We start from the raw sequence: 19061 nt of genomic DNA, 5'->3' as shown, positions 1-19061 counted from the left end.
TTCTGAAGTATTCACTCGTAAACAAATAGATCTTTTGTTTTCCTCGTCCGAGCTGGAATCTGTATTAAAACTTGACGACTGGTTACCTCTGACATTGCTAGCCATTTTAGTTGCACCGATAACATTATATTGGGGTGGTAAGGGGCTGAAAGCAAGTGGGAGAGTGTAAACGAAGGGATGATGGGAAATGGGGTCATGCTCACTCTGCGCCAATGGTCCCGCCCAGATCTCAAGGTGAATAGCTATAGAACTACTGCAGCTCTGCAGAAATAATGTCCTAGAAGAGGAATCAAGTTATTTGCTTTTGCTTAAAAATGGCATAATCATAATTCAAAGACCACTGGCAACACTTTTAAAATAGATCAAACGAGGATTGGAGCCGGACTTTAAACCACTGCAGCAAAAGATGCTGTTATGAGTTGGATTTTTAACGTCCACATCGATGACACAAGAAACTAATCATGCTGATAACAGAGGGCTGCTTTGTTAGGGATGAGATCAAACTGCACAATTTTGAGCATGAAAGCTAAAAAAAATCATAGAAAACAAATACCCAAATTGTACTGTCATGTGTAACATTGTTTCCGTACGGCAGTTTGGTAAATCTTTGACCGTCTCTGGATGTTTTCTCTCACATGTAATGCAGCCATTTCCTCACTCTCAGACTATCCTGAACAAGGTTCAAGCTTAGAAACAAAAGGCCTGCTAACAAAGCTTCCCATGGAGAATAGACCGCGGACTTGGTTGCTATTTACATACAGATGCACTTGCAGGAATTTGCATAATGTTTTCTGTAGCTGGATGCTCAGGGGAGCGGCAATGTAACATATTGGTGCCTAATGAACTCTAAAAAAAATTGATTTTCCACAGAGTAAATTAAGAAATGCATTATAGCTGTTAAAGCAATCTTGGGGGAAATCGGAGCCTTCCTCCACTAAACTACGCTTGATAAGTAATAAATTACATGTTACACTTATTTGCTTTAATTCATGCTAATTTTGCCCAATTAATGTATCACTGTAGTTCTGAGGGTAGCCACTAGAGATTTAATTATTTATTGAGTTTTGTGTGTTTGTGCTTGTGGGTCTGAGCCGTTTGTTGGTAAAGGTGCAAATGGCTATTCCAGGAATAATACATTCAACAATACATGGCTAAAAATTGTTGAATATTTTTATCCAATAGAAATAGACAGAAAAGGAGTTTTGGTTTGTGTAAACAATAATAGAAAATCACTAGAAAAAGTCTTGATCACATCCACTTTCTGGTGTGATGGAGATCTTAGCTGGGAAATATTTATACTTTTATAGCAAGACTACCAAACAAGATTTCAGTAAGACAAACATTTTTTCTATTTTATTTTGATATTATACAATTCAAATGTTGAGTTTTAGTTTTTCCATATTCCAAGTTAGTCAAGAATCCCAAATCAAGAACTTCCAACAACTTTCCAATGCTATCACTCTGTCAACATTAAAAGTATTGCAGCACTGGGGCATTAGTGTAGATAGTAAACATGTTAACTTCATTATATGTCAGACTCATGATTGAATTTAACAATACACTTTGGGAAAAGGGATGTAAAGTAAATTTGTAGTAAAAAGTAGATGTATTCAGTCAATTGGTCAATCATAACTATGTTCTGCAGTCTTTAAGGCAAATCTGGGTTTAATGCAAAGGGAACATTTTCCTTCCGTCATTATGATGCTCTTTCTGTGATGCATAGTGAAGGAACTATCATGGTATGGGGATGTTGCTCAGGGTTCAGTCTCATTTTCTTCCTTCTTCCTGAACTAAGTATCCATGTTAAAATTAGAATTTCAAACAGCGATGTCATGAATACCATGATCTGAGATGGAAAGCGTTAGCCAAAACAACATTAGCATTAGAGGGCTCTGTTCTTTTAGGGCAAAGTTTATGATCTCCAGTCCTCAGGGCCCTGCGATCTGCATGCTTTCCATGTTATCCTGCTTAAGCACACCTGATTTAAGCTCATCAACAAGCTCTGCAGAGACTGTTTACAGACCGTCATTAGAGGCAAGTGCATTTAGCCCTTTAAGACCAGCGCTTTAGAAGTAGTGTTGATAGTTTTTAGACTACTATAACTCTTCAACCGTTAACAAAATTAATGAAAGCAGCTTTGCGCTGATATGCAAGACTTTACAGTAGGCAAGTGCTTATGTAATCAACGTAATTAAGTTAATGATTCTGAGAAAGAGCCTTTGCGCTTTTGCTAACATAAATTGTTAGTTGATTTACTCGTCTCCATATCAAAATCCATTGGAATTAGAAAAATTGTGTTATGTACACGACATCACTGATGATTATAGGGGTCAACAGAGAAACCTAGAATGGATTAATAATTGAGGTAGGACTGAAGTTCAGAGGTAATACTTCAGGACAGCAGGATGCTTGATCTGGCTGAGATGCAATTCTTAGTATTCAAATGTTCTTGCATAACAGGTGTAAGTGGAACTCTGGTCCCCTGGGAAAAAATGCCAAATGTAGATAGTCCATAATAGACGATAAATATCTCTGATTCCTCCAATTTGGCATTACTTTTTTTTACCTTTTTTTGAAACCATCTGTCCTCTTTGTCCTGAATGAAACTTTATAACCCTGATGCTCTGAATAGCATCAACTAAACTGATATGCTTCCCTCTCTGTGCTTCGCCGTTTCATTCTTCTGAGTTTCTCAGGCACAGTTGAACCATAATGAAGGACCATGTTTTTTTCTATCTCTCTTCCACTTTTTTGGACGCAGTTCTTCGCATTCACCTTTACTTGGTTTTCACCAAATTCCAAGAAAGGAATGCAACTGTACTTGGCATTTTCATGAGTAAATCTATTAAGTCTGTCCACTACATTGATGTGGAGAGGGAATTTTTCCACTTACCAGGATTTTGATTTTGACCTGTTGACTAATGTGTCATCCACATATCTGAACAAATGAATTGGTCCAACTCCAAGAAAGTATATAAGGGCTGTTTTCTCCTCCTTACTTCTAAGATGGACCATGATTTTGTGGCACAACCATAGTTTTTTCCAGTTTTTCCTTGAAAGTGGGCATACATGATGTTCAGACAAGAAGAAGGCCCAAAGCCGTCTAAATAAACAAGCTGACACATTTGTGATTTGTTAGATATCAGCCTCATTGCAAACAATAAAATAAAATAAAAATACCAGTGATTTGTTAAAATCTTTGATGTGGAAGAATCACAAAACTAAACCTCGGGTTTGTCCAGACCTTCTGATAGTGAACTGACAGTGAAGGGCTGTGAGCTTTTACAGCTGCCATTCTCTGACTCACATGCTTGAAAATACACTCACATGGAGAGGCCTCCTTCCTCTTTTTCCTTCCCCTTCTTTGCTAGCTTGCAGAGTGAGTCATTGTTTTGCAGGCCTTTCACTCTCTCCTATCACTCTCCTCTGACGCCACTTTTCCATTGGATCACAGCCCCTGCATGTGGTGACATGACACCAGGCCCAGCCTTGCGCTCCCTCAAAGGACCAAAGAGCTGTGCCAGCTGCTTTTGTAGCTTTTCACAACTTACCAGTGCAAAAGAGACTTTGAAGGCACCTGCAAGCCTAAACCAAATACACATTATTAATCCAAATGTACAATGCAACCGATTAAATTTTGAGCACCTGCTAAGGAGCCTCACAAGACACTAAAGTGGAGTTTTGTACAAAGAAATGCTAGACTTGTTGGCATCAGTACAGATACTGAAAGGTTGCTATAATTATCAAATTGTAAAATGATTCCAGCAAATGCGCAGAAGTTGGTACTGTCTTGGAAGACTCAGATTGTAAATAAATGTTCCTGCATGAGGATTTGGCGAGGCTACAGGAAAATGTTGAATTACGTCCTTTGTTTCAACAAGCTGCAGGGAGGATAAGGCCTTTTTTTTACGAGCCACAGAAGACAAAATGAATCGAACAGCTTATATAAAATAAGACAGAAACTTTGTGGAACTACAGGTCGAAAGAACAGCATGCAAACCTGCAAAATAGAAAAGGGAAAAAAAAACTCAAAAACGTTTGAATGTAAATTAGACTGTGGCCTAGTTAGTTATCAGGCAGCTGTCAAAGAATTAAAAAGGAGTTAACTGTACTTAGTTTCTCTCCCCTTCAAGTAGTTCCCCTGCATTCATTTCCGACGCATCCGCTAAATATGCACCCCATCAGACCAATATTAAAAAGCTTAGATGGCAATGCTTTTTCAAGTAAATTAGAGAAAACAAAATCTCCAAGATTAGTCAATTAAGTGCCACATTAGCCTGAGACTTAATTAAAAGATAGCGGGGGTATGTAGTCTTTAAGGATATAGAGATGCAGCGGGAGTGTTTAAACAGCAGACTGAACAAATGGTGCTTATTAAAAACTTGCCTGTGAGTCACTTGACACTTCACATATCCTCTGCACCTTGGGCTACATAAACAGTGTTAGCTCCCTTGGTTCCAACGATGCAAATCTCCAGGATGAGGCAAAAAGAAGTGAAGTCCTCGTACACGGTTCCCCATCTGAGACGTCTCGCTCCCAAAATCGGCGGCTTAATAACCACAGGGAGCGTTTGCTAAGCATGTCACACTACACAAACCAAATGTGAAAGGCGATTATTGGTGTTTTTGAAGGCCAAGGAGAACCAGAAAAGAAAACTTAAAATCATAGTTCAGGAAGCATTTTGTTTCAGAAGCTTTTTAACAAGTTTGACTCCTGAGACAATTTTTTTTCCACCACAAATACTTCTTTTCCAGATAACATGTGCATGCGTTATGTCAACTTCTCTGAGACGCATCCTTAATTAAACCTTTTGTTCTTCCGGAAAAGAAAAAAAAAAACCCTGCAAGATGAGCAAAAGGCAGTTATTGTGTCAGAGGTACACTAAAACATCACAGTTCACTGCTCCTGTTGCCATTTCAGCGTCACTTTTTACCCAGAACAATGCGACAGCTGACAGCTCGCACCCAAGAATTATCACGCTAAACTGAATTATTTCTGCCACGTGTTAATTTATTAACAACCTGTGCACGCTCTAATGTAGCCTGCATTTGCATATACATTTTTAAACCAGCAAGCTTGACTGTCTTGAATAATCTTTCGAGGTGGTGGGTGGGGGGTGGGATTAGGAATATTTCAAACTGTCTTTTGTTGCTGCGTGTTTAAGTTTTGAAGAACAGGGCAGAAAATAAAAGAATAAAGGCACACAAATCTCACATATGTCTGCAGGGCACAAATTCTTTAAGGGCAGATATCTCCACTTCATCACCTTGCAACATATGAGATGTGGCATCTTAGAAGTGTAGCCTCCTACTCCTCCTCCTCACCACCGCCGCTCCTGTGCATGGCTCACGCTCCCTCTGCCTCAGAGCAGCAACTTTAACTTCGATTTCTACTTTCAGATTGCTTTCAAAAGCTGCAAGTCGGCTTATTTTCGGTGGCTCTCCAGAACCGTTCTGGTAAAGCACACATACAGTATTTATTACTGATGGACTCTTGGGTTCAAACACTAGAAGGAATATGTAACTCATAAACATTCCCAGACTGGCATAGAAGATGTGCAAGAATGGCTTTATTCTATAAAGCAGAGCTGCAGAGCATATTTAGGTTCTAAAGTTATATTCTGTGCATGGCAGCTGAGAAAATTTGCTTTAAGCACTATTTATTCATCTGAAATTTTGCTATTCTGAACAAGTATGTTGAAATACATTGTTTCCATTTGGATAAAAGTGCAGAAAACCTAAGTTTGTTTTTTTGCTTTCATAGTTTACACCACATACAATACAAATTAGAGCTGTGCTAATAGCTTAGTGTAAAGTAGACAGGCCCATTAAGCTTTTATTTTTTTTAATTTTTGACTATGATACTTAACACAGTTTGAACTTCTGTTTAGAAAAGCACCAATAATAAAGATCTCTCTGTTTGTGCAACTTCAAGCATTATTTGCCATAAGAAGGAATAAAGCAGAAGTTTGGTCTAAAAAAATAGCTTTAGCATTTCAGAAAACGTAGTTTATTGAAACTATAAAACAGTTTGAGCTTCTGGAAAACTTATAATAGTCTTAATCTAGAAAATAGTGGGTGATATTAAGAATCAATTATGGAGACATTGTGGTTTTTCTGAAACTAGGGTTGGGGATTTTTGAGACCACCTAAACCTAAACAACAAACTTGGCATTCTCTAGAACTTTGATTGAAATTGACGGCGGCCTCGTTGGTCAACAAGTTTTTGAGCCAGAAACTAGACTCAAACCTAAATTACAATGGTCCCTCAATGTTTCACGGTTCACCTTTTGTGGTCTCGCTCATTTTTTAATGTAATTTTGCATGTTTATTTACACTTTTAACAATGCACCGCTCTGCGTCCTTATTGGCTGTAGACCCTGTCAATCAATTTCCTCCATGCCCTGTCACCTGTACAGAATAAGTTCAGCTTGCAACATTTATATAAATCTTCAAATCGTGAGCAGATTTTTGTTTTCATTATATCATTCTAGACTAATTTTTCAATGAAGGTTTGAATTTTAAGAGAGAAAATTATGAAAATCTTCACGTATGTCTGAGAAAAGTGTGTAGTGAGGGGTATTACTGCCTTAAAACATCTGTAAATTTACCTATTTCACCTATCGTGAGTTATTTTTAGAACATAATGGAATACGGTAGCCAGTTTGGGTGATCTGGACAAGAGACTTAAGAGCAAGACCTAAGAGAATGACATTTAGTCGAATTCATATTCTGAATTCAGTTGAAAATTAAACTCATGAGTATTTATGAACTGAATGGATGATCAATTCTGAAAAGTTTGTTACTGGAATTGTGCAAACATCCAGTTCCTGTCACCCAACAACTTCATTCTAAATGTGGATGAATGGACTGCACAGAGTTGATTGAGTTCTGTTGGGTCCACCCAGTCATGAACCAGTGTCATATCAAAGTCGATATAAAAGTAAGTGAAGGCTTCTCCAGCCAACAGGTATGTTTGGAATATTTGAGTGTGTGGGTGAGTGTATCTGCAAACAGGCCCAGCTTTTTTATATTATAATCTAAATCTGAAAGTAAGTTTGATGAATCTTAAGCTACTTGTAGCATGTTTTTGTAATCCTAACCCTTCTTTTTGTTTGTTTAATCATCTTCCAACGTCTTGACCCCTTTTTCCTTTCTTGTACCTCATCTCTAATATTACACACTCTCCCTCTTTCTTCTATCCAGTACAAAGAGAAATGCTCACAAATATAATAAAAATAAAGTTTGGCCTCAAATCCAAAGGGATATATACAAATGTACTCCTCGTGTGTCTAAGGCTACATAACCTCCTAGAGTAACAGTAGCAACTATCTAACACAAGAGGTCATCTGCTTATATTTGTTCACTTAACTGGTGGAGAAGACAAGTAATCATAAAAAAGAATCAAAAAGGCCCAAATCTAAATGTAGAGTTGACAAGTAAATTGCTCAAATGAAAGTAGCTGGCATATTCTTCTCCCCCATCCGCCGAAGAATATTCATGTTACAGTGGGTAACCAGGGCTGCATTCCCTGCTAGTTTTCCAACAAACCAGCTTTTCATCCTTATTAACAGAGAGAAACAATGCTACAATTCCTATTCAATTGCCATTGTTTGCTTGTTTTTTTTTTGTTTTGTTTTGATGCCGATTACACAACAGCTGGCAATTTTTTTTTTCTTTTCCCCGTGAGCTTTCTCTAAAAAGCTTTATTAAAGAGGGTAAAAAAAGAAAACACGAACGCTGCCGCTTGAGTTTGGCATGAAAGCGAGGCTGACATGCTCAACACTTGTTAATTTACAGCTTTAGAAGTTCTATTGTGCATAAAAATCCCAGGAGATGCTACAAGTACACACCTGGAGGAAAAAAAAGAAGGTTTTATTTTTTAATCTGTGCCGCACATCACAACAACCGCTGCTGCTGAACGGCTGGTAAACAAAGATGCAACAAGAGATGCAGTTAGTTGTTGCTGATTAAACAATTAAGGGAATGTGACAGCTAAATAAACACATTGAGGCAAAACATCTGGGGTTTATCACATGCTTGTGTTGCTTTATATTAGTTGATGTAAAAAAATGTTTGTAGTGAGCTGATACAAGAAATCCTTCAAAGGAAAAAATACACAGCAGGAGAGGAAATTTTTTGAATAACAAAAAAAGCACAAACGTCTTATTTAATTATTTTTTGTTTCCTGCATTGACGTTTCAGAAGGTTTACCAGTCATATGTCTCAGGTGATGGTGGTGCACAGGTAGAGCAGTCGACTTTTGATCAGAGGATTGCAGGTTCAATTCCAGCCTTGCTGGTCCATATGTCAGTGTCCCGGTGGTTATAAGTTGGCGCCGGTGTTGGACAGTAGAGTGTGCGAGTCCATGGGAGAATGAGACTGTGACTTAAAAGTACTTTAGGCTCAAAGCAAGGTAGAAAAGCACTATATCTGGGGTGTCATACTCAATCACACAGGGGGGCAAAATATAAAACACACCTTAGGTCACAGGGAGACCAGGATAAACATTATTGAACACACTACAACTGAATCTGTAAAACTTTCCACAAAAATATACTTTGTTAAAATTATACAAGGAAAAAATATAACATTGGGCCATTAATAACGATAAAATAAAATGATCTGGAAGGCCAGATATAATGGGCTTGATCTGGGCCTCAACTTTGAGACGTGTACTATATGAAGCTACAATCACACAGAACAAATTTGTTGCATGACACTCGTCCAAAAATGTGTTCATAAACTCAATGCTACTTCTGCACGTCTCCCTGTGACCCACTTTGCTGACTTGCTGTTTGGCAATAGTTTGAGGAGGGAAAAAATAAAAATTAAAATCAAAATTAGAGGACCTGTTTATTATTGTCTCAACACAAGTCATAAAAATATTGGGTCAAAGCTTAGTCCATAGTTGGTTGAAGCTATGCAAATTTTATGCCAAAGTTCAAATATTTGAACTTTGGACGCACCATGAAACAAGAAACACGCTCCTATATCCAAAACGCAATGCGGTGTATCATGTTCGGTGTGAACCTAGCTTAAACATGCACCATTTACCTTTTTAACTGTTATTTATTCAGACAATTTTTTGATTTTTTTTTTTTGGCTATAGAAACTGCCTAATTCATTGACTATATATGAAAACTAAACTAATTGACCCCTCGCGTTCCAAACAGGAAGTGCCTTCTGGGTCCAAGAAGCCAAAACCCAACGGACTTCTATAGAGGAAAAAACAGCTATTACTCAGTCATTCTTTCATTCATTTTTTGTTTTTTTTCATCTTCTTGTACGCTTTTTCCCTTTCGGGGTCGCGGGGGTGCCGGAGCCTATCCCGGCTACTGATGGGCGAAGGCGAGGTTTACCCTGGACAGGTCGCCAGTCTGTCGCAGGCCCACAATCACACACACATACACTCCCACATTCACACTTGGGGGCAATTTAGAATCACCAATTAACCTATGAAGCATGTTTTTGGATTCAGTCATTCTATTTGTCAGAATAACAATTCTTTCTGCAATGCATTTTTTTGCACATGTTCTTGCTAATCCAATTTTTTTTCATTATTTTTTTTTTTATTATCTCAAGCTTTTCAAGTAAACTGATCAACCAGTTGCCTCCACCACATTTGAAATATTTGATTGACAGATTCTCCCAAACCTGCTTTCAAATTGTACAGGTATTGACTTCCAACAAGTTCATGCCTGATTGGCGACAGTGGTTGCAATAGAGAAGTAGACTCAGTTTGATTTGGACCATCACTGTTTACTAACGCCGTCTGGCTCAATATAGCGTCATCTTTATCGTAGAAAAATTGCAACTAAATTGGCTTCATTTCGCTGGAGTCTCTCACACAATGTTTTAATCCCATAAAAAAAAGCCTTCCAAGTTCATGAAAGTCCTTCATGCACAAAGAAAATTCCAGAACCTATGGAAAAAAAGATTAAAGTAACAAGCTTTCTTTGTACTACAATCATTTATCCAAACTTTTTTAAAATAAGTTCCTGTAATGACGGGAGGGCAGCTGACTTCCAACCTGACAGATGACTGGAGGCCGATGGAGTCCCAATTTACCAAAGCGATGTTAAAAACAAATAATCGGCGGGGCTGAATGCGAGGCCACGCGCCCACCTCAAAAGATGACATGCAGCAAAGGTGACATCTAATTTATTGCTTAAGGAGCGCGTACCAGAAAACAAACAGCCATCCCTGCTCTGCATGTCCCTCCCCATTTGCCTCCTTCATGGTCCATTGATTCCTGCACAAAGAAGGGAGGAAAAAATAGATCAACCTGAGCATGAAGTTTGAACGTATTTACAGGTGCAGAACTCGAAAACTTGTTTCCAAAAGCAGATAAACACCATGAATACTGAGGACTGATACACAGAAAAAAAAAGAAAAATCCTTCCAACCTGTGCGCTTTAGTTGCCTTCAGGAAGACTTTATGAAGAAAGTGGATGTTTTCTTGGAAGCGATTGATCTTGGCGTCTTTTTTTTCCCCTGCTGTCAATCCTGCCTGACTTCTCGCAGGCAGATGCTGAAGACATCTTCTTACCAGGGCAAAAAACTTTGAACTTCACCGTGCTCCATTCAGGGTTTTTTCTCTTTTTCTTTTTTAAAGCTCCAGTCTTGTCATTTCACTTAGCGCCACATGTTATCTTTGCATCACCGCGGTGATGCCTCCAGGTAACGGGGAGATTAGAAGCAGACTGAGGCTGGTGTGCAGTACGACAGCTTTGGCAAAAGGAGATCTTTAAATATTTAAGGTGTGAGCACGATCACACGTTGCATTTCTAGAAAGAAACGGGAACAAAGAACACAAATTTTTCCCTTGGAAATCATTTACATTTCATTGCCAGAGCCATATTGTCAGACTAATGTAATTTGGAGCCGTTGAATTGGAGTTGTTGCTTTCACAAAGGAGAAAATAAAAAAAAGGGACTGACGTGGAGCATTTTACACAATTTTGGTGACAGATAAACAGGAAAAGAATTTCTCATCAGCTTTTTGTCGAAGCTAATAGAATTCCAAATTAGCAACAGGATCAATTTGTGCCAGAGAAAACAAGCAAACAAATAATGCATGGTGCAAGATGGTGCAGGCCCCGTGTCAAAACCAGTTAAGTTCCCAGGTAATGACCCTATTTGCATTGTAAACCAAGCCCATGTGTAGGAGGGCTAATGGGGTCACTACCTGAAGAGATTAATTGAAACTGACATTATTTGAGGTCTTTTTTTTTTTTTTTCTTGCACAGCCCTCTGAAGGATCGTCTCATCTTATTTTAATGTCGAGCTGTAGATCTGTCTTTTTTCAAACTGGCAGTGAAGTAAAAAAATATTTTCAGTTTCTTCACTGAGAAAAAAAATCTATTTCGAATTTTAAAGGTGGGTTTTCTTTTAACAAGTTATTGAGTGATTAGTGTTTAGGTGAATAAAAAACAATAACTTTACGTTGTTGTCACAGCCCGTCAAAGAGATTTTTATTTTAGCCCCCAGGTTTGCAAACATCTCAGGAGGGATTTTGTCAGACTTCTTTTGGGCAGATCTTCATGTTATTATCGTTGTGGTATAAAGTCAGATCATTTGTCTTTTTGTTGTGGTCCACGCATTTCCTCCTCCCGAGGAAGCAGAGCGAGGTTTATCGTGTTTCCTTTGTCTACGACTAACCGCCCAAACCATCAAAATCTACACAATTATCAGGGGAGCACAATATGTAAATCGCCAATAATATTTTAAAATATATTTTATATTGTCCTCAGCCAGTCATCATCCTCGCCACTTGATTGACATGCAGAACGGCCAATAGAACATCCTCTGATCCAGTACATACATCACTGCACATAGGTTAAACTGTCCTACTCTCTGCTAGAATTAGTTATTTTTACTTCTAAACTTCAGAAAGGTCCGAGTGTTCAGCATCAGACTCCTAACTGTAGATTTAGCTGCTAATTTGCCTCATTTTTTCTCAACTTGCCTAATATCAGTTGCTCAAAAAAAAAAAATAAAAAAAAAAAAATAAAAATAAAAATAAAAAACCTCACACAGAACGCACACAAAATGTTTCTGTTGTCTGGACACGATAAACTGGGACATGACAACTACAAACAAAACAGGTCCAATTCAGCAAGCAGTGGAGGAACTTTACATTATGCTATAATCTTACATGTTCATCTAAGTTTTAAAATAATTATCTGGTTCACTATAAAATCTACTTTTTATAACAAAACTGCGTATTAAATATAAATATATATAATAGGGTTGTCAAATTAGCGCGTTAATCACAATTAATTATAGAAATTTTAGCCCGTTGTTTTGTTTTAATTGCGTCAATCTAATTTTCGTGTCGGATGGTTACTTCCATGTTATGCACACCTGGAGGAGCATTTTATCCCGATCATACCATGATCATTTAAGAAAAATATAAATATTATTAGTTATAACAGGACTGAAGTTCTAAGTTTAAATTGTTTCTTATAAAAGCGGACTGTTTAATATGCGGTGCGTTGTGTTGTTATGGTAACTGCTTCAGTGCGAGGTGTATACGAACTGCACTCTGCTCCAACTTCTTTTTGAGAAAGGTGATCGTCATGAGAAGTTTAAAAAAAAAAGGCATTTTTGAGGGAAAATAACTTCTTGGCGCTTGTTTTTGTCCTGATGATGAAGTAAAAGTTGGTTAAAAAATAAAGTGCAAACTCTAAATAGTTAATTCCTCCTCTGCGTTTCATTTCTTCTTTCTTAGATTCTCGTTTTCTTTTCTGCTTCCTCCAAGTCTTTAAAATAACCAAGTTCACCCAAACACGTTAAAGGAAACTATAAAATATGTCTCATGTATTTTCTGCTGTTGTGCTTTTGTGGTAAACCGTGGAATAAGGCATAAACATTTTAATTGTGGTATTAATAAAAGGTTTGTGTTCAATATTTTTTTTGATTGCTCAGAAAAGTGTTCCAACTGTTTTTTGATGTTGGAAATTATAGCGTTCTGAACCTGATTTTTATTTTGTTATTTCTTCAAGATTGAAAAAAAAAGTACCCTTTGATGGTGTCAAAGTGTAGAAAAAAATAAGAATAATCCGAACTTTTTTAGTTTGATTTTTATCTTTAATTGCTAAAGAATGACCCCAACTTCAAATACCAGAAAATTAGGCTTTTTACAACTACTAATGGGTTAAAAATCATTCTGATTAAAATTTCTTAGATTAATTAATTACAGGTCATGCTTAATTAATCGCATAAAAAAATTAATTGCATTACAGCACCAATATACATATGAAGTCCACTGTTTTACCTTGTTTTTCCTGACATCCTTTAAACAGCTGTTCTAGTGAATGAAAAATCTCTAGGATTGATTGCTTCTTAAAATGATCAATATTTAGGAGAACTGCTTCCAAAGAGTTCCCTTTTAATTACAGCTTGCTACCTTTTTAGAAAACACCTACACTGAAAAAAGTGAAACATTGGATCTATTAACAAAAGTTATGCAATTACATGTTACATTTAAAATTATTATTTTTCATTAAATTAAAAATATTAGTTGACTCAACTTAAAAATGTATCTGGATAAAAACTTGTGTTTACATGTAACACATTACAAAGCTTTAAGGAGTTGATCCAAAGTTTCACTTTTTTCAGTGTAGGATTCAGATATGTTCTTAAAAGGGAATCGATTTTTTTAACCACCATTACTTTTATTTAGATAAACTTTTTTTTTTGTTGTGCATTATTTGCATCATTTTTGTCTTGTTTTGTCTATTTAATAAACTTACCATTCGATAAAAGATCCAAGAGGACCAGGCTGAATAAAGATGCTGGGAATTTTCAGAGTACACAAAGATGGAAATTAAAAGAAAATTAAAGTGGATTTGAAAAAAAAAAAAAAAAACAAGTCCAACTATATTTCATGTGCTTGAAAATTTGGCGACAGCCTTCATTAACTGCTCTGCTAAATAGTTTAAAGTTCATTATCACACAAATCACATGGCAACAATGAATGTAATTTTCCTTATTTCGCTCTACGTGCAATTACACATGGATGCTTAGAGTTATTGCATGATTACCTTTAATGACTCACAACACAATATTATAAAAAGTATCAAAATGAAGAAGCACAATTATAGCAGCCGGCTAATGATGGCTATTAGCCATCCTATGGATTGACAAGAGGATTAAGAGACGAGAAAAAAAAAAAAGAACAGCCATATTTTCTTGACAAAAACAGATGGTTTTCAATTACCGGCACACCTCTTATTCTGTTTAATTAGTCATATTATTCCCAATCATAAGCAGTACACAACTCTTAGATCTCCCCTCTGATATGAAAATGAAGCAAAACACCATCAAAAGTCCCGTCTTTCTCTTTTTTTATTAATATAAGCTTCAGTAAAAGCAGTAATTTTTTTTTTACTCATGGCTGAAGGCAGAAGACTTTCATTTTCTGAGTGAAAGAGTTTTCCGTGCAAATTGAGCAGGAATACCAGACGGATGAACGCACGGTTACTCAGAGGGGGAGGCCACAGCCTCGCTTTAATTTGTTTAAAACTGTAAAATAAAAAAATAAGAAAAAGAAATGACCTCCAGATCAGAAATGTCTCCTCAGATGGCAAACAGAAACAATGGAGCAGTCCTAATTGTGAGATTACAATCCAGCACACGGTGAGCCATCAGAGGGGGATTGATTAGAGAAGTTGAAACGTAGAAGACTTTGTGAAAAGGTCATTGCACACTCCACCTGGAGTTTTCGAAAATCTCCTGCCTTCCAGTTCCCCTGTAAATGCAGTAGAAAGTGAAAAAGGAAAAAAGTACGACCCCCTTGGTGATTACAGACTTTAAGGACAGTAATATTTTCCCCAGCGCATTAGTGAAATAAGATGGTAATTTCTCAGGGTCAGGGTGTATCCAGGCATAAAATGAAAGAAAATAGAGATAGAAACGGCGGCGGGAACATTTCCACTCCGCTTCTCTGGCAGAGGGGTTGGCATGGGGGTTAATTGAGGGGTTAACGTGAGGGGACATTGGCTAAAAGTCAGACTAGTGACCTAGCAAGCAGGAGGTCGCTGCTACCTCATGACCTCACCAAACGTTGTTGGCTGTGTCTCCATGGTGACGCCGTTCTGATAATCGAGCCCCCTTGAAATTCAAAATGTGTAGAACTAGTGGTGCGAGAAATAAAAAAAATACATTATTTGTCTACATGCAAATTAAACTCAGTTTAGCTTGCCTAATGCTTCACCAACTATTTAACCCTTTAGCACTAGGGCTTCAGTGGACGTTCTTTCATTTAGTATAACTTAGTATCACAAATTTATCGCAACACCAATGGATTCTGAAGCTGAAGAAATTGTCAACAATATTCTCCAAGTCAAAATCTGTTGGTTTACACTAGTTACATACATATTTTACAAACGCAGTGTTGCATATTGCCAAAAACTGCTTTTCTATGCATCTGAATTAGTTGGTTTAGTCTAGTTGCGTAAATATTCTACAAATGTAAAGTATTGTACATTGAGGCAAATGCATCAGCATTGGTTGGTTTACGTCAACTGGGTAAACACTTTACTAATCTAAAGTGTTGAATATGGGACAAACTGCTTCTCTACGTGTCTGAATCCGTTGATGTAGCTAGTTGCGTAAATACTTTACTAATGTAAAGTGTTGCATATTGTGGCAAAGGTGTTTTCTCTGCATCCGAGTCAGTGTACGCTAGCAGAGTTAATTTACTCATGTAAAGTGTTGCATAGAACGACAAATTGCTTTTCTACACATCTGAACAAGTTGTTTTACGCTAGTTGCGTAAATACTTTACTAATGTAAAGTGTTGTATATTGGGGAAAATGACTTTTCTCTGCACTTTAACCAGTTTACGCTAGTTGTGCAGGTACCTTACTAATGTTAATAGGTGCAAAACAGTCCACCTTTACAACAGAAGTGAGAATACTTAAAGTCTGGTTTAAAAACATGGTGGAGCTGTGCCAATGGTGAATTTTTATAAGCAAGCTTTTTTTATGTGATTTTTAACTTATAAACAAGTGGATGTGTAACAGTTTGACAGATGACTGCGAAAAGATTGGCCCCAACAGAGCAAATCCAGGTCTCATGGTGTCGGTATGTTTGTTTTTCAGATGATTATGATGTCTTTACTCCACTCATGGCTGGTTATGGTACCTAGATCAGGTGTGTCCAGCCAATAGGAACATGGCAGAGCAGGTGGTGTTGGAAAATGTGGCCTATGCCTGCAAGAATGACTTACCTTGATTCGCACCACTCGTTACTGAATCCACCATTTTTTCAGAAAGTCAGAGATTCCACAAGGCCATGTGGGATGAAAACTGGTTTTATAAATAGAATCAATACAAATTGACATGTCACATGACCACATAATATAAGGTCAGAGCTATTTAGAGTGAGACAAAATGGAAAAAGCTGTGACAATAATAAGACTACTGAAAAATAATGAAGTAACACTTTTCATTTTGGTATAATTTTATTTAAAAAAAAAAACAAATCCAGTTAAGATTTAATACCATGTGCAAATCTAATAACTCAAGGTAAGCAAAGAGGCATCAAGACGAAGGAAGAACAGTTTTGTTTGTGAAAATGGGACATTTGTGTTAAAATCTTCACATTATTTGTAGTGTCTTTTAGACGCACCTTTGGCTGGAACTGACTGACGGTTTGAGCGAATCATAAACATGAAAAGGAGTCCAACTTCCCATGAACGCTGCAATACGATGAGCCGTACTTGAAGGGACATATTTTGCCCCCATTATGCAAGCAGAGCTAATGCGGTCCGGCATTGACCGTAATCACTTAAATGCCATCAAAGCGCTTATCCGGGACAAGAAAATGACTCCACTCGTGATTCACCATAAACTTGTCTTGAGATGCACAGAATTAGGGAAGGAAACTAAGTTTACCCTGCATTCATTTCCTCTTTCGTGCTAGAAGTGACTGGGGTTGATTCCCAAAAGCTGCTTAAGTGCTAACTCGGGTCACCACTTTTTAAATCCCATCTTTACCCTGACTAAAGTAGTGCAGCTCATCAATCCATTGATGGCAGACCGACGAAATCCAAATTTTTTTCAATGTTGAGCATTATTTCAGATTGATATTATCTATCTGCGAACATTTCCAGTTAAACTATCAAAAAACCTACAAAAAAAGGTTAGAAAATATTCCAGCACTTTTTTGATAAATTCTTTTATCACAAGCTTCCATGAAACTTTAGCAAAAAACATTTCAGTTATAGAAAAAGTTCATGAAAGACTATAAATACCTTGTGTGTTTAGTGTCTGAAGGTAGCAGATCGTAGAGCTTCACCAGTTTTAACAGTGCAGTAGATGCATTGAAATACGTAGGTAAAATCTGACATTTCATAAAGAAAGACTTAAGTACTCGTGAAAAACGTTGGTCCCAAAATATGAAACGAAGAGACATTTTTAGACACTCTTTTTGAAAATAACTGAAGACTTTCTGGAATACTACAATACATTGAAGATTGAACTATCATGTTCAGAAATCTGGAACTACTTCTAGTCTGCGCCGGGCTGGTTTTGACGGAAAAGCCCGGTGTCAAAAATCTTGCTACACACACGCACGCCAACTATCGCTCACGCTTGAACACGCGTGTAAGCTTCCGTTTTTTTCTGCTGAATCTTGAGTGACGACAGCAACAGCCCCTATTCTGGATTCCCATTCAGGGTTGGCCCTGACCGCTCCTTTGAAGCCCCTTTATGTGGGAAAGCAGATGCCGCAGCACTCCATGCAGATTTCCAGGCAGTCGGAGGACTCGCAGCAGGCGTCCATGATGCCGCAGTCCATGTCGCAGGGGCTGCTGCAGTCGTCCCCGAGGTCGTCGTTGCAGCAGCAGCAGCAGCAGGCCTCTGACGTGCACGCGCCGCAGGAGGCCTGGGCCACCACCATGTTGCAAAGAGTGAGGAACTCACAGAACAGGCAGGCCAAGATGCAGTGAACGCAGCAGTCTGGGTCCAAGTCAAGCCAGTCAGTGTGATGTGATATAAAAAAAAAAAAAAAAAAACACACACACACGTGTGAAGCAGTGTGACAAAAGGGAAGTTTTTCTTTTAATCCAAAACATTTACGAGCTTGATTTTTCACTCAAATGTGAAAGAAAAGCAGCAGAGAGTCAGCCATTGATTGATGCGTGCTGCAAGACAGAACAAAGGAGTTTTACAGCTGAAGTGTTAAAAGTTGGAAGGTGTTTAAAGAAAATAATCAAAATCCAAGAAATGAATTCCTCTCCTGCCGTTTTGATTAGAACCCTTAGATGCTTAATGCATTATCATGCCAGACGTCGGGCTGAGCAAACGAGGGTGATTGGCAAAGTCCGAGAGTTTCAAACAGAAAGGGGGGGATTGGTGCCAACAATGCTCAACACCTGTGATTAGCATTTAACCAGGTCACAGTCTTTGTGCGTCTGCTGGAGAACAGTGAGAGTCCCCTCCCCCCGCGAATCATTAATGTGCCCATTAACATCTTAAATCGAGTTCCGACGTGCTGAATAAGTTGCATGCTTTATTAAAACAGAACAATGTCGGTTAAAGCGCGCAGTGAAAGAACTACTACTAATTCTCTAACAATGGTACACAGCTTTTTCAGTGACAAATGGAAAGTTGTTAATATGCAGAACTTAGCAGCTACTTTTCAAACTTCTTTAAAAGATGAGTCTGTAGCAAACTACTCAGCAATTCACCTTAAAATGAAGTAGTAATGTTAGTTCTTATTCTGACATTAGATTGTTGTAGAATGAAGGTTCAAATCCTGGCTTGTTTTCCTGTTCATGCGTGGGTTTTCTCCTCCAAAAACATGCTTCATAGGTGACTAAATGGTCCCTAGAAGTACATGTGAGTGTGTGCGATTGTGTGGCCCTGTGTAGAGTGGGACACTATCCAGGCTGTACCCTGGCTTCCTTTACCCGACAATAGTTGAGAAAGCTCCAACAACACTATAACCCCAGATAGGAAGGTACAGGTTTTTGAGGATGGATGGTCTCTTGCTGATTCACAATTTCTTTTCAAGTACATTACCTCAACTGCGAATTGTGGTTACATTG

General features: G+C 37.9%; 1 protein-coding gene across 3 annotated transcripts in view; it reads right to left on the bottom strand.

The window, feature by feature from the left end:
- The window catches only part of mdfic (MyoD family inhibitor domain containing), a 187089-nt gene that overhangs the window by 132995 nt on the left and 35033 nt on the right, over positions 1–19061 (bottom strand). Inside the window, exon 5 of one of the 3 annotated variants that reach the window (XM_024287883.2) lies at positions 16454–17970. The exons of the other annotated variants lie outside the window; for them this stretch is intronic. Coding sequence (XP_024143651.1) covers positions 17720–17970 — 251 coding nt within the window. The 3' untranslated portion in view covers positions 16454–17719. Of the gene's footprint in view, positions 1–16453; positions 17971–19061 lie in introns of those variants that run through there. 3 annotated transcript variants of the gene reach the window in all.

The sequence above is a fragment of the Oryzias melastigma genome, linkage group LG23, assembly GCF_002922805.2.
Source record: "Oryzias melastigma strain HK-1 linkage group LG23, ASM292280v2, whole genome shotgun sequence".
Taxonomy (NCBI): Eukaryota; Metazoa; Chordata; class Actinopteri; order Beloniformes; family Adrianichthyidae; genus Oryzias; species Oryzias melastigma.
This window is presented reverse-complemented; position numbering and strand designations above follow the sequence as displayed.